This window comes from Taeniopygia guttata, chromosome 1A (genome assembly GCF_048771995.1).
Source record: "Taeniopygia guttata chromosome 1A, bTaeGut7.mat, whole genome shotgun sequence".
Classification (NCBI taxonomy): domain Eukaryota; kingdom Metazoa; phylum Chordata; class Aves; order Passeriformes; family Estrildidae; genus Taeniopygia; species Taeniopygia guttata.
Window position 1 is genome coordinate 36,352,362 of NC_133025.1, and position 16,973 is coordinate 36,369,334.

The window sequence follows — 16,973 nt, forward strand, 5'->3', positions numbered from 1 at the left end:
AACAGGCCTTTTCTTTTCTCTCTCTTGACCTTTCTTTTTATTTAACTGCCATTTCAAATGTATCACCCTTCTTCAGTATCCCCCAATTAGATTTCTCCTCTAAGATCCTCTCTTCTCATGATCTTTATGTATTTTTGCAGATTGGTTTCCTATTTATAGGCACACTTCCATCCTCTAGCATGCTTAACTTACCAGTCTGACAATGCTCACTTTGTCCAGTATTCCCTGCACATTCTAGGAAATCCTTTCCTGACTCAGAGATTGCCAGACTAATGCAGGAAGCAGTGTACTTCTTTTAAGTACAAGCAACCTTGACTCAACAGAACAGTACTATGAACTCAAATCTTCACAAAAAGGAGGTGACTATTTATCTAGGTAAGTCTTGAACACCCATCCATATATTAGGGTTTTCACTCTAATAAATATAACAGGAGTGAAGGAGAGCCTTCTTAACAACTAGTGCCAAAAGCAGTTTAAAATGCACTGCAAATCATTATCATGACTACCAGCTTGTAGCTTTTTCAGGGTCAAATTAGTCACTCGGGCCAGCAATTTGCAACAACTAGATATACACAGAACTATTTTTTCATGTTAAAGTCCTATAATGGAAGGTTTGGGGTTTTTTAAGATACACAGTGAACGTGAAACCAGATCTGTCCTTAAACTCCTTGTTGAGAACCAGCTTTGCCAAATTCGGAACACACATCATCAGCACAGTACATGAACAAAAGAGAAAGTGGGTGAGACAGACATGAAGTTATAGTGCTATAAATTTTCTCTTGACAAATACTTTACAGTTGGTTAGTAAACCTAGTAGGCTGGGAATATGCACTGAATTCTAAGTAAAACATTGTATGTTGGTTTAAGTTTTACTCTGTAATAGGCATCAGTGCTGAAATCCAGCCCTGTATTACACAGCTATTAACAACACACTAGAAAAGAGTTTTCAAACCTGAAAAGCCTCAGAAGAAATCCCCACAATACAGTTATTCTCTGTCAAAAGTATAGGTAGCCATCATTTCAGGAAGAAAAAGAAACTGGACTCACTTGTTTATCCTGCATCTTGTTTGTTCCAAAGCAATTTACTGAATGAAGAAATCACTTGCCTGTCCACCATCACAGCAGACTCAAGGCTTGCCAACTGCCGTCTTCTGGAATTCATTCAGCCAATACTGTCACATGATTTAAGCACATCCTCAAATCTTGGCCAGATACAACTAAATATTAGTTCTGTTTTGTTTTGTTACTCCCCAACAGAAAACACCACAGTAAATATATTAATGAATTTCCTGTAGTAATTCAGTATAGCTTCCTTAAAATGTATTTCCTGATATATAACTCGGTATAACTTCCCCTTGTGAGGAAAAAGAGAAAAAAAATATCAAAATATCAGTGCCCCCAGGAATCTTCAAAACAACACTTCAGTTTGATGGCAATGCTCTTCCTCTTCATAGCTTTCACATTAGCTAACAATTCACATGTCTGATCAGTAAGCAAAATGTTTGGCATTGTTTCATAATAAACTGTTAAACAACATGTTACACATCTTGCTCAAGAAAATGCATTTGCCATATAAATTCATTTATCTCTACAGAGAGAACTTACAGCTACAGCTCTTGTACATGAAAAGCAGCACACAAAGATGGGGATTATTTCAGAATTAAGGATTAATTTCTGTTGAAAAACTCTCATACCAAAATTTACAGTAACTCAATTACAACACTGCTGTAAGCTTAGCCAATACTGATCTATATAATTAAGTACAAACTATTAACCTATTAAAATGCAGCCAAGAATAGCTTTCAGTAACTAATGCAAATGCTCCTGAAATACAAAATTAGGTGCTACCATAAGTATTGATGGCACTGACCGTGGCCTTGGAATCTTACCCTCTTTTTTTTAAAAAGCCTGATGAAAAGCATCCCCTAGAAAACAGCTAAAGAACACAATCAACAATCAACATGAGCTCCTTCAACATATTTATCATTCTAATTTATTGCAGATCAAATTGACAGCAGAGCCAACTGTAAAGATTGAACAACATTTTTCACTTTGAGACTTTACATTCTATTGTGCTAGAATTTAACTGCATGGGTCGAATACCAAAGGCCTTTGCAGACATTCAGTAAACAGTATCAGTGAACAGTGAAAAGTATTTTTTTACTTAATAAAATTGTGGAAGAAAAAATTATAGCAGACCATTATGTGCCAACCTTCTCCTTAACTCATGATTTTAAAGGTCTTTTCTACTGTTCTATGATTTTAGTTCAATCTCCTTCTGTTTACATCCAACAAAGCAACTATTACTAACATGATTGAAGAGGTTTTTGCCATGTAGACTTTGCCTCAAAATTGTCACTGTTTTCTTACTGAAGTCAAAATGGGTTATTTTCTGTGTTCTTCAGGTGTAGGATGTAAACCTTCTCTGAATACACTCTTCCAACTCTGCTCTGTAAACACCATTATCAACACATTGATGATTTCCTCCCATACTCATTACTGCATACATTCAAATTACTGCAGTCATACTTTACTTCTACCATACAGCCACTGAAAGAAAAAAAAACCCAACAAGAGAAAAAAAAGAAAGAAAAAAGGGACTGTTAAATGATTACGTATGTTTACATTTTTAGGCACAAAAACTAGCAAACAATCCCCAACCTTCTTTAAAAATTACCTTAGCTCTCACTTGCACTATATTTTACAGTCAAAAATAAAAATTAAATTCCTTCTTTTTTAGAAACCCTTGTAATTTGAGCACTAATTGGTTTTTAATTTATTTATTTTTATTTTGTAAGGTAAAAGAGCAGTTGTATCTTTTCAGTTTCCAGTCAAAGGTGAAACAGAGAAGACATAAACCTAGATTTCCAGAACTCCCCGTTAGCACTTTAGTTCCTGATTCCTCTTCAATCTCAATGTCCCTCCAAGGCTGACCAAATGAGTTCATTTTCACATAGTCCCTACACCATTCCTAGCTTTCACTGTATTATGATATTCTGCATCTTCTGCTTAAATGTTGGTTTCGTAGTTTTATGCTTCTCATTAGTTAATAATCCTCACAAGAAGCAGAGATGTACGAACTTAACTTGAACTGATCCTCTATTACTTTCAAAAAAAAAAGAAGTAAATGAAAAAAGTCAGATTAATAATAAAACAGGCTGGAATACTTCAAAGATGAAAAATCACTGTGTGTGTTATCAACGTGACCTGATATAAATGATTCCCAAATCTCATTTCATTTAATGTTTCCCCTTACTAAAGCTGAAGGAGGGAGAACTGCATCCCTGGGAGACATGACTTTCTTAAAATGTCTTATAAAATGCCATAAAGAATGTATGTTTTGACAAACAAGAATAACTTTATTCAGCCCTGAGAGTCACCGATGAGATAGCAGTTCACAGAAAATAAGATGTCTTAAGTTACGCAACTCCTTCAGGTTTCTCCCACATTCAGTAAGATAAAATTTATAACAAATGGAACACTACTCCTGTTATCAAACATGATTAATTACTGTATGCCAACATTGTAATATAGATGCATATCTAGTAAGATTGATCCATCATAGCCTAAAAATGCAAGATACTCATGCAGTCCACAAAACTACTCAAACTTACAGCCAGGAACCGAATTAAACATGTAAAAGCAAGAACACTGAATTAATAACGAAATAGAAGAAGCAGCCTTCTTCGTTAAAATCTTCAAGGACAAATTGGGAAATAAAAAAAGAAAAAGAAAAGAAAATCTTACTGACTACCATAATTACAGGTTAGAAACATCTATGTATTAGTTTGTTTATAAATGTATGTGTGTGTCTGTGCATGTACATCCATCTATACACACACACAAAATACTTGCACCCACATTTGTATATATATGGATAAGAACACCTGAAGTCTGGAAGCACTAGGATCCCAAACATTCTCCCTCCTGTCTCACACTCACATTTCGCCACATTTTCACAATTCTTCAGTGCACACAGTTGTCACACTATTTGTCTGAACAGTAGAATTGCAATGAAAAATTTAGGTCATATACTTTCCTTTAGCCTCCACTTTTTTGAAGACTTTCCCAACCACAGGCAAGGCTTGGGTTTCTGGAGGAAACATTTTACTTACCCTGTGATTAGGAAACTGTAACAATTACCTTGTTATTTTAAAATTGCTTTGCAAGTAAACAAACAAAGCAAGATTTGCAAAGTTTGTTCATTGTAATTACTAACAGACACCTCCTGATCCTTATTTGCAAGCAGGATACAAACAGCAGCAGTACAAAATAGGATTTTAATATTTCTTCACATTTTAGAAAATTAGCTCTTCATACTTTTCAAAGCGTAATGCCTTCATCTTACAAATCTGTCAGGACTGCATTGCAAGAGAGGTTGCTCTAATGAAGTACAAACCCAACATAAACTACACCTTCACTTCTCTAGAGACTAATGGGTACATTTCTGCTACCAAATACTAAATTTAAATGTCTTTCAATTGTTGAGAATACAAAGTCATTGAAATCATGCAGAGTTTTCATTTCAGTAAGTGAGGCAAGCCATCACACTTTCAAAGAAAAACTGCTAACACAGCTACTAAAGTAGTATTTGCAGTAGATAGGTATCTACAGCTATCATTGCACTTCAAACCATATTAAAATGGTAAATTTTAATAAAAAAGCATTGTAAAGAGCATTGATTCAGAAGTGCTAGAATAGCTAGTCATTTGCTCTGTGACATTGCAAGATGCTGAATGCAACACAGTGCAGCTGAAAAGTGAAGAAGCAAGTAAGAACCAATTTTGAGAGCCTTCAATGAATAGTTCTGAGGGACACTTACTGCTGTCACAGCTCCTGGATGGAGGTGCAGACTGTACCTACTTAGCATAGCCGTTTCAAAAATGTCATCATCTAGTCATTAGGGAAGTAATTTTGAAAAGACGGAAAGATCAAAACTCCCATCTCACTAAAAGATTAAGGAAATGGCAATTGAAGCAAGATGTTTAACTAGATAAACCTGCAGTTCATAAAAACCCAGCATCTTTCATCCTTAAAACAGTAAACATAGTCAAAAGAAACACACATGCAGCCTGTAATATCTTTGCCAGTTTTAAGGTTTGGCTGGCCATATTTGACAAATCAAGACAATGAAAACATGTTATTTGCTTCCGTCCATAATGGCTCGTTTTTTTTTCCCCAGGACATAATCTTCCCTGTTATTAAATATTTTTTTTCATTTTTAATTCCCCTATTTCATTTTTTTCTGCTATCAAAACACAAACTTAAAAAATGCAATGACTAACCAAGGAGACCTTGTAGCTGCAATGCATCAAACCAGTTTTGTTGACCATTCACAGGTCACTGCACTATTAGTTTCACATGCCTGTTTTGGAGACAAATCACAACCACAGCCATTTCTTTCCAAGCTGCACAGGTATATCACCTAGGCAATCAGGAAAATAACTCTGTCTTGATGTCAGGAGTCTCAATTCTCAAATTTGAAACTATATTGAAACAGTCTCTAATATAGCCAGCAATAAAATTCACTGGCCAAAGGATTAAGGTGCTTAAAGTGTTTAAATCAATTTAACGTGACGTATTACCAGATAATGAGTTATACAGCAAGGCTGATGCTCAATACCTACACTGAAATCCCACCCTGTTTGATTTTTACCATAAAAAATGATGTTATTTATTATATGTCTTTTATTATACACATTTTTGGTTTTAAATCATGAAAATATGAAACACCATCATTACTAAATAAAAGAATTTGTTTTTCCATTGTAAGAGAAAGAAGATAAGGTTGGAAAACCAGAACTTACATCTTTAGAATAGGATAGATTCTTTCAGTTGAAAGGGTCATACAATAATCCCATGGTCCAACTGCTTGACCATTTCATAGCCAAATCTACAGGTAAAGCATGGTTTTAAGGGCATTGCCCAAATTCCTCTTAAATGCTGACAGGCTTGGGACATTGGCCACTTCTCTAGGAAGCTTCTTCCAGTGTGTGACCACCCTCTCAGTAAAGAAATGGTTCCTAGTGTCCAGCCTAAACTTCTGACACAGCCTTTAAACCATTTCCACATCCTGTTACTGGATACCAGGAGATCGGCACCTCCCTCTCCACTTTCCCTTCTCAGGAAGTGTAGAAAGGCATAACTCCATCCCAACTTTGTTATTTACAATTGTTTAAAATAATTTTGCAGACCAAGGGAAGAATGTTCAAGATGAAATTCAGATGTGCTTATGCATCGATTACAGCCTCAAATTCAAATGAAAGATCTAGAACTGCAAATGCAAGAAAATTTATTTCCCAAATGAGATCAAAAACCAGGAAGACAAGTAAGGTTCTTTTCCAAACCATATCTGGATTAAACTTAGAATACTGAAAAATTCTTGTCACAAAAAAGACATGTGTAACACTTTTGATGATACAAATAAAAATATCAAAAATATCTCTTTCAGCTTTTAATTATCCTGTGAAAATGAAGATACGCCTGAAACCAATTATTAAACATAATTGCCATTCATATTAGTACGACTACCAACTGCCAATAAAGACTATTTCTCACTTGAAAAGTTCAGAGAATTTTTAAATACCTATGTAAAAATAAGGACTATTGAGGACATCTCATTTGATATTGTCTGAGAACTCAATAAATTTTATACCCAGATATTGTGTATACTTCAAAAGGCTTTTTACATTTTCCTGTAATAATATTTATATCTATATCAATAAAAATATTAAAATTTTGTTACTGCACAGTCTTTATATAAAATATTAATTACTACATATTTGATTATCCCAAATCTTATAGTTCAGAGCATACAAAAGCCTAATATATTTTGTGAATGTCCACAATCTGAGAAATTACTTAGTCCAACAGGAATGTGACTAGAAGACATTGTTATTCCCCCCACCCCTTAAGAGTGCCCACCAGCAGCAGGGTGCTTTTTGGGATGGTCAAACTCTTGCCTGGGGCTGCAGCAGGCATCAACACAGTCCCCTTGCAAAATTGTCAGGGACTCAGCCTGTGCTCTGCATTATGGCAACAACATGTACCCAGCACTTCACAGCAATGTTCTGCAGCCCCCTTTTCAATTCCACTACATTTCGTCTTCTCCAATGCAATTTTCTCTGCCATTAACTGAGTTTCAGCATTTTATTTCTGTTGCTCTAAAATCCCAGGTGCTATCAGGTCCTTAATATTGGAATAGCTTTGTGCTTTTATCAAAGCAAGCATTTTAGTGGGGTAAAAGTCATTGCCAGAGAAGAATTATTTATCCTAGGGTAAGATTTAAACAGTTAAAAAGAAGTTTACTGCTATATATCTACTATATCTTTAGTACTCTAAAAATTAGCCAAGCCAAATGCCAATCTTCAAGGGATACTTACCATTTTATAAAGACTAGGCAAAGTGGAAAAATGCAATTCTCTATGCTATACACTAATGAAAATGCAAACACTTTAAACTATACTTATTTTAAATTATACTTATTTCAGAAACAAGCTTCGATCATATTCTGTCGTATTTCATGCATATTAATGAACTCTACCACACTATTCTGCATTGGGCTAAGAGACTGTTCTCTGTTTGCAGCCTTTTGCTGGAGTATATCAAAGACCCAATACCTAAGTTTCACCTAGAAACACTAAGAACTACAAAAGGCTGTCTGTAGCAAGAAAAAACTGAATTGTCACACTATTGAAATAATTAACCTGCTGGTAAAAAGACCAAAACCACAGCAACACCTCAGAAGTTTCAACTTAAAAGCCCCAGGGAGAATAACAACACACTACTGTAATACATAATTAGATGATTTGATTTTTAAGCTTCAAGCCACCACTTCAGCCAGGAAATCTGTAAAGCAAATCACAAATCACAAGACATTGTATTTCATGTGATTAGATGGCATTCTATTTTTAACACTTCCGATTAACAGATGGAAGGGGAGCTTTTCTTTCAAAACTGCTTTAGTCATCGTAAAATACCAACAAAGATGTTAATTAAACAAATTAGTAGAACAAAACAAAAAGCCCCAAAAACATGTGATTCATGTTCATTCTCTACGGCTATTTCTATAGTATCTGACAAAACTACCATTTAGTTATATCAATATATATATGTGTATACTACTATAGAGAAAAAAATGTACCAAGTCATCACTACAACTTGAATCTCTTTTATCATGTTGATAAATATCATCAAGCTATATTTATATTACTGTGTCCTTGCACATTACCCCAGGTGAATATTTCATTCAATAAGTTATTTCTGACGTGTGAAGTATTCCCATGTTTCAGCCCTTGTGTCAGGGAGAAGGCTCTTCGGAAGTAAGAGCACAAGTAAGACTGGACGTAGTTCCCGTATTTCCTCTCCATATAAAATAACTGAATAGCCTTACTTAGCATTTCTGTAAAATAAAAATTTTATTCCTATGCAATTACTGATTTATACTAGGAAAATGTGTGCTTGTGAAAGAACAAGAGTATGTAAAGGAACTGTATAAGAAATACACTAAGTAGACTGACAGCTGATAGCTTGATATTCTGAATATTACTATACCCATATTTTATTTGTCTAATTTACTCACAATTAAACAACAAAAAAAAACCTGCAGAAATCCCCACCATTTTTACACTGAATCAGTAAGTTTTTATAAACCATGCTGACAGAAGTGAGGTGTAAAGAAAAGTTTAGTAAAGAGAAATAAAAGGGAACACACTACCTCCATTGGGTGCTAAATACGGAGAGCATAAACCCTCTCTTTCCAGTAATGGCTGAAGGAAACATTCCTTCCCTAAGATGAGCCACAAATCTGAATCACACGACAAGCAGGAACCATCTCTGGAGAAATGAACAGTGCTGAAACAGCTCTTGATCGTGAGAAGAAATTGTTTCTTCCATCTTAAAACTACTGGACACCACTTTTATAAGAGATTATTAAAACATTAAAAATTTATAGAGGGAGCCTTTCCTTTTATTCTTCTACCCCTGTTGCAAGGCACCTTCACAGGAAGAGAACAATCACGTTCTGCCAATGATCACTAAGCAGAGAAGGATAGGCAAATTTTACACAAATTTCCCTTATAGTGTATTAAAGTCCCTACAGTGAAGGATATGGAATTTGTCTGAGTTCTGAACTTTTTTGATTATGACTTAACACAAATTCACCAAATCAAGCAAAAATGCTGATTTCTTCACAAGGTATTGATTGATATATTTACTTTGGACTAAGTACCAAACACCTTAAGAAAAGAACCTTGAGGGTACCAGTTTTCTTGCATCACTTATTTTGTATTCTGACTCCATCACATGATGTCCATGATAATGTGATTCCTCATCTGACAGTAGCACTGAAACCTATACAATATTCATCCCAAGTTGTGAGCTATTCCTCCCACCACCATCTTAATCAGTTTGAGAACAAATTATCATCCTCAAAGTAAGCCATTTAAGAATTTTATCACTGTAAACAAACATGACAAATACTACATTCTATATTAACTACATAAAAAAGAGAACATTGTCTGCCAGATTTCTCAATTTAAAATATTTCTCACACTGTTACTATATTGGGCTGTGTCTAATTAGCTGTTTTCCACTTCCAGTTACACCAAAGCAAATTCAACCTAAGTCCATTAACCAAATTATTTTACAGTCACTGAAGGACAATCTGGATGTATGCACATGCACATACCTAATAGCATCTATTTCTGAAATGATAGGACAGATCATCTCTGTGTCATTTATGTCAGAGCCATGACAAAATCATTTTCCCAGATGAATAAGTGACAGTGAGAAGGCTGTTTTCAATGGGAAGAGGAAGCGAAGAGCTGGCTTGTTTCCATGGAAACACTAGCAGCATCAGGCAGAACAGCTGTAGAGGAAGAGGCAGAAGTTAGGAAGGCAGAAATCTTGCTGATTTTACCTCACTGATGTCAGTACCATCAGAAACCATCTACGCTTAGGGTAGATCAAGCTAGTTGATTATACATCATGTATTAAGCTAGAATTTCCAATCAGGACTTTTTAAAGCCATCATGCCAGAAGCAAATTAATAAAAATTAGTTACAATGTGATTTAGGCAGCCCATATATGCATGAAGCTACAGAGTGTGTGAATATCTGTAACAGTAATGCATTATGACTTTTGTCAGTAGGAACCAACTTGATGTGTCTTTAAAAAAGACAGCTCCCATAGCATACATGGGAGCTCCCATAGCATAAATGCTTCAAGCAGAATGACTGTTTCTCAATAATTTAATGTAATTGACTTTTTTCCCACTTGTAAAAAAACCCAGTGCTTTGATTAAAAAAAAAAAGGAATACCCTCTTTGAAGTATCAACCTTAACTATTTTCTTTGTGCTATTTTCACAAAATGTCTGCCTAAATAATAATTGAATGGTAAAATCTAAAGTATACCTGCTTTCCTTATTGAATAAGAGACAGAGTAAAGATTTCCATTTATGTATTAAAGGGCTTCCTATCAGTTAAGAAAGCTAACCTTTGCTATTCACTATTAATCTACAAACATATTCTGAGATTAATGTACGTCCACCACTCCATTCACAGTATTTCAGACTGCTGCAGCAGTGTTGTTTCCACCAAAACTAAAACCTGTCTTGCATCAGAACAGGCAAAGCCCTAAAAATATAACTCACTTCAGTCATTCACTGTAGTACATGACAGGCTTCCTAAATCAAGGCTTTCTTGACAGGTATCAAAACAGCTATCTAGGTACCTGGAGAAAACATAAGCAAGCCACCAAATAAAGACATAAGTTATCTTTGATAAGAATGCTCTCCAACATAATTTCTGTATCTTTAGCCTCTCAAGGGAATCTATAAAATCATATTTTTCCTGTCTCCCATCCCACCCATTTCAGCTGATTCTTCACTGCACCAAATATCCACAGCTGGCGTAGATGCAATGGGTCACTGAAAGGAATCTCTGACAAGTTAACATCATACAAAGCAGTAGAGGGGAACTTTATTTCCCTCCAAAAATACCACCCACTGCTCAAATACAGCTCCCCATGTCACTGTGAAGCAGCATCAGTATTTTTAAGAACACTTACAGGATATATCTTGATGCCTAGACTGCAAGGCTTTTGTGGATTTATTTGCATTGCAGTGAATATTTACTTACAGCAAACTTGACAAATACTTGCTAGTTAGGATTTATATTTCCTTGTAAACCAAGTAATGATGATCTTTCCTAGAGATAAAAACCATAGCTGCCTTCAGCTGCTGCAAACAGCAGTGCCAGCTCAAGTGCCCTGGGCCATGCTGACTGCCGCACTGCTTAACTACCCCATGTGGCAGGTGCTGCCCCTTATCCATGAAGAGATATACAGTCTTCCCAAAACATTAAGGATATATAGCTATGGACTTGGTGAATTTCAGGGCCATTTTTGCATTCCTGCACCCAGTACAAGAGTAATCCATTATTTTTAGGGAAAATCAATGACAAATACTAATTACTTCTTTAAACAGCATCATTTTTCAACTACTATTCAAAAGTAAAAAGGCTTTAGAGGTAATTACTTTGAAATATGATATCTGAGATGAGCACTGGCATTCCAGTTCTTGCTGAACATCTGCAGACACTTTTTGAACTCGGCACTAAATATTGCCTCTTGTGTTTTCTTCCGAACTACTTAAATGTATATTTGCACTTTACTAAAGCGAACAAGTACCACCTAAGAGCCACTGGACACCAAAATCACTTACAGGTATTAACCAACAAACCAGTGCACAGGTTTTAGCCAGATGAGAATTAGGTGTCTGTTTCAGAGAGGTTTAAACCAACGCACAAACATTCAGTCGCCCAGCACTCCTCCTCCTATGACAGCACCTTATGCCAGTAGATTTTCATATCTACATTACAGCATTGTGTCAAACAGCCTTTTGTGAATGATCGTTCTATTACGCGTGGAGCGAAAGGAGTACAGCTGCACTCTTTAATTTCATTTCACGGTCTATGAAATCCAAAATGGTAATATGAAGACAGAAATAACAATCAGACCTAACTCCTGAACTTGGGAAACAAAGGAAAGTGTTTCAGGTTTCAAAGCAACCATATATACATGGATTGTATTTCATATTAACAAGCCCCACGTTTAGTAGATGTCACTATCTGACTATCAAATTGCATGCACTAAAAGTTGAAATTTTTTAGAATCTCAACTAAAGTAAACCTTCTTGTCAACAAACTAGTTCCACTATTTATATAACATCACTGGATGGTCTTGCTAGAATAATCTTGTGCGTGCACTATCCCCAAAGAGGTTACCATGGCAACTTATATTTGAATTTCTATAAATTTCTATTTTTAGAGATCACAGTTTCGAATAAAGAAAATCACAAATATTAAGTACCATTTCATTAACAGAAAATATCCTATTTTATCAGCATCTTAATTCCCCAAAAAGACACTAGTGAACCTGAATCAGTAAAGCTAAAAGAAAATGATTATCACAGTTCTTAGGAAAGTTTACCACTAAGAAGCCCCACCATAATCTAAGTGGTGTATGAGTCAGTAACTAACACTGTGAGGCAAAGACTGATATTCACAGAGTTTTGTCTTGATTTCAGTAAGCCCAGGATTTCACTCAAATGTTTTTAGAGTTAGTCATCATCTCTGCTGACATAAAACAAGAGTGTATTTGCCAGAATACTGAGAAAATAAGGGTTCTTGTTTCAGGTGTGGAAAAACATAATGTCTCAGTTCCAAACTAAGGTTACCATCACCTTAAATTACTGTGTTCAAGAGTGCTTACTAAGTGCATGTGAGTCCTTAAATACAAATTCACTTTAATGCTTTAAAACTCACCAAAAATTCTCAAAATTATCTCCCTACCTGAAAGATCAAGTATAGAGCTTCAGAAAATGAAAATACAGATTTAGACATGGTTTATATAGTTCTGACACTGCCTTATTCTGGATGCCTGGGTTTGAAATCAGAATAAAATCTTTAAAACCAATTAAGTTATAAAAAGTTAAATACCCTAAGAGATTAATATTTCCATGCTGCAATTTCCTACTATAGTGTTAATTACAGTATTCATTTTGCAAACTTGAAATATCTTCACCCAAACCACTAATGGTTTAGGATGACCTAGTACAGATGGAAAATTTGGAAAGCAAGTGCTTACAGGTTCTGTCAAAGACTGGACTGAAAACCCAGCTTCAACTCCAGGGCACAAGAGCATGCCTACCTTCCTAATTCTCCTGGTATCTTCCATTTAACATTTACTCCGTACTCCTCAGCTCTCCAGGAAAGTTGAGCAGGAAGATTCTCTATCATAAAAACTGCAGTTTTGACACTGTCAGCAACTTTCCACAGGACAGTAGGTGAAAGAAAACCTGTAGGGCAGTCATCTCATACACTACAGTCTGTCAGGAAACCGACAGCCAAATTTTCTTTAGGAATCCGGCAGCTGAGATGTAAGATGAGGGTATGTCACTGATGAGCAAAGATCGACACTTCTGGTAGCTTTTCTTCAGAACCCATTCTTTATTCAAAACATATTTTAAGAATCAACTAGAGCCAGATTTTGAGGGAAAACATACTGGTAGGCAACATTCAAAAACTTAACAACATTGGCACTCAGTAAGTGACAGTAATAAGTGTGAGGACTTTTACTTTCTGTTTAACTTACCTCAATAAGCACATACGGTAAGTGGTAGAAACGGCATCATGCCATGGAGTACAATTCCAGAAGTCACTAAACCACACACTTATATGCACACCTGTGAGACTGCCAGCGGAATACGCGAACTGATTAGGAGATTACACCCACCAGAACCGCACTTTCTGCAGAATGAGGTTTAGCTCCAAATACTTTGTGGAAATTCTGATATACACTACAAAATACTTATTGCCATTTTATAATTAAGTATTCCCTGTTACAAGTCCTTTGTCATGTATTGCAGGGAGGATTTGCTGGTGGTTTCTGCTCTGGTTAAATTAGACACACCATTGCATACTTCATCAAAGGAATTACAACCATTTGTTTGCTCCAAAGCCCTGAATTAGAAAGCAAACCTGCATCATCACTGACAACTGCAATGAAAAGACAGAACTAAAATCCAAGTCATCAAAGTAAAAAGTAGTGAGCATAAAAATCTAAAATCCCTATCTAAGTAAAAGAAAGTCAGTGTGATCACATACTGTCTTGTACCCAGTCCCTCAGTCACTGAGCCAGCCAGGGTCACCCTGAGAAATCAATGGAGGAAGAGCCAGGGTGACCCCCTGTCACATTTAGTTTGTTGAACCAGGATCCCATACCAGGGCAGACAGAGCAAAGCTCAGAATGGACTGAGGTTGCGCTCCTAAGTCACTGTCACCACCTGACCCCAAGCCCAAGACCGCAGGCCAGCTGCCCCGGCCCCAAACGCACATTCATGCAGGCGCTCAGGGAGGATGAGGGTGCCTTGGGGCTGTTCCTGCTCACACCCACACACAAACAGGTCCACCAGCGAGTCACCTCCTCCACAACCCCACACAGGGCAGGGGGGGACTATGGCTCCCTTGCAGGTTTCTTGGAGCATAGCTCCCACTTCACCCCCTATACTCCCATGGGAAGGATGCTGGCAGGGCGGTACCCCCGTGCTGCCTGACCTTGCCTGGAGATGTCAGGGGGCAAGCATCACCACCCCACGTGGACCAATGCCCCCCTTGCAGCGGCCCACCAAAGCATCACTTCCGCACGCACAGCCCGAGCGGGGCGAGCTCCCCCGTGATGCCGGCTCCCGCTCGGGGGACCCCGGCAGCCCCCCGGCCTCCCCAGCGCCTGGGGGAGCGCCGGCCGGCGGCGCTTACCCTGGCGGCACGGGAGGAGTAAGGGTCCTCGAAGAGCGCCCAGACACGGGGCTGCAGCCGCCGCCAGCGCCCGCCCTTGCCCTCGGCAGCCGCCCCCACGTCCTCGATGCCCAGTCTCTTGGCGGCCAAGTCGTCGTCGTCGCCGTCGGGGGGCGGCTCGCCCGTCAGCAGGTCGGGTGCCTCGAAGATGTCGAGGGCCTCCTCGGCGTCGCGGTGCTGGCGGTAGGTCATCCAGCAGCAGGGCTCCACGTCGGTCTCGTCGATGCCCCAGAAGGCCAGCTCCTCCTCGAAGAGCGGCCCGCAGACGTCGGCGGGGCAGTGCAGCTTGCCGGTGCGGTAGTAGTTGAGTACATAGGCGAAGACCCCTGGGTGCCGGTCAAAGAAGAACTCGCTGGCGCCGCCGCTGCCCCGGGGGCTGCAGCCGCTGCCGGGCTCCGGGCAGCCGCCCGCCGGAGGCGGCGGCGGGTTGGGGGGCGGCGGGGGCTCCTCGCCGCCCGGGGACTCGCTCTGGGACTCGCAGGCGAGCAGAGCCAGGCGGGTCCCCGGCAGGGTCTTCAGGGTGCTGCGGTAGGTCTCGTGCCGCGTGCCCCCCACGTTGAGGATCACCCTCTCGTTGTCCTCGAGCTTCCCCATCGCTCCGGGTGGGACATGACTGGGGAGAGCGCGGGAGGCGGCGGCGGGGCTCGGGAGCGGGGTGCGCCGGTCGCTGGGCGGGGGGCAGCCGGTCGCCGGCAGGTCCGTGGAGAACGAGCTTCTGCCTTAAACGTAAACAGAAGAAATCGAGGAGAAACCCCACAAACACCACCGTAGGAACACCGTTCCCTGCGGTCACGGCCTGTCCCAGGCCCCTCCCAAGATCTCCCGCGGACCCGCACTCCGGGGAGAGCCCTCCCGGCCCGCCCTGCCACCCACCGCCGGCCAGCTCCGCACGCTCCTCCGCGGAGGGCTGTGCCGCCTGCCCGCTGCGGGCACAGCTCCGGGCTGTCTCTCGCTTCCCCTTGGAAGCAAGCTACCGAAATGGCACTGCTGCTGCTTCGACCGCGTATGGATCCCCCACGGTCCCCACCCCCTTCTCCCTCGCGGGGCTATGTGAACCGAGCTGATGGAACAGAAAGTGTACGGTTAATTATTTAATGGGTATCTATCTTTTATTATCCTAACAGCTTAACGACGGGGAAAAAAGAAGGCTTAGATATTTTTCTCTTCCTCCCTACCCCCACTGTGGGAGGGAGGAAAGGGTTGCTTTTTGGGAAGAAATACAGAGCACCCCATAAGCGCAGGCAGCAGGCATACTCTAGGAAAAGCTATCTGTGCGGAGCTCGGCTCTCTACTTTCTCAGACAAATCACGAAGGCGAGCGCGCATCTCGGGGAAGGGCAGGTGGGCTCAGCGCTGCCGCAGGTGCCTCCCGCTCCCCCGCCAGCCCCGCCGCTACCTTTGCTGGAAGAGCGACAGCGGCTTCTGTTCCCGGGCGGGCTCCAGCACTAGCCGCTCTCCGTGCCGCCCTGCCAGGCGAGACTACTTGTTGTCGGTTCGGGTGTTTCTCCGCGTTCAGGTGGCTGTTTCACCTCCCTCCATGCCCAACTCCGACAGGCGTAGCAGCGGCTCCCTCCGCCCGCGCGGAGATCCCGCTCCCCTCATCTTACAGGGGGGATGTGGCCGTTCCACGTCGGGGCTGGGAGCGGGGACCACCGGCGGAGCGCAGAGCCATGAGCGGGGACCGCGACGGCCGTAATTCCACTGGCGCTCGAGGAAGACGAACCCAAAGGTGAAATCGTACCTCATTTGGGGCCGCAGCTCCGCCCCGGGGCGGGGGCAGGGGCAGCCGAGCCAGCCCTACACACCCCTCCGGTCCCGCGCTACGAGCCTGGGGAGCGCAGGGAGGCGACAGCGAAAACAAATACTGCATCTTTCCGGAAAAGACACCACCTCCGCTGCTGATACACGGACATTTGGTTCACATAAGTAAAACAAGCGGGAAGGGAGCGGGGCTGAGAATAGCTCTTTCTCGGAGAAATGCAGAAAAATCAGCCGCAGCTACAGGTGGCTGCTCAGCCACCAGGAGAGGATCACAGAGCGCCGGCAGAGCCCCGGCGGGCGGGGCGGGGAATGAGCGGGGCGCCGCGGGACCGCGGCAGTGCCCCAGAGCCAGCTCTG

At 40.6% G+C, this 16,973-nt stretch overlaps 1 protein-coding gene across 9 annotated transcripts in view; it reads right to left on the minus strand.

The window, feature by feature from the left end:
- Positions 1 to 16,931, minus strand: part of KCNC2 (potassium voltage-gated channel subfamily C member 2) — a 99,782-nt gene extending 82,851 nt beyond the window's left edge. Inside the window, exons 1-2 of one of the 9 annotated variants that reach the window (XM_041712764.2) lie at positions 16,252 to 16,920; positions 14,818 to 15,575 (exon numbers count right to left, since the gene is read on the minus strand). In XM_041712764.2, coding sequence (XP_041568698.2) covers positions 14,818 to 15,450 — 633 coding nt within the window. In that variant the 5' untranslated portion in view covers positions 15,451 to 15,575; positions 16,252 to 16,920. Of the gene's footprint in view, positions 1 to 14,817; positions 15,576 to 15,729; positions 15,881 to 16,251 lie in introns of those variants that run through there. The other 8 variants (XM_030260001.4, XM_030260049.4, XM_030260031.4 and 5 more) reach the window with 8 other exon arrangements.
- Positions 16,932 to 16,973: the final 42 nt, after the last annotated feature.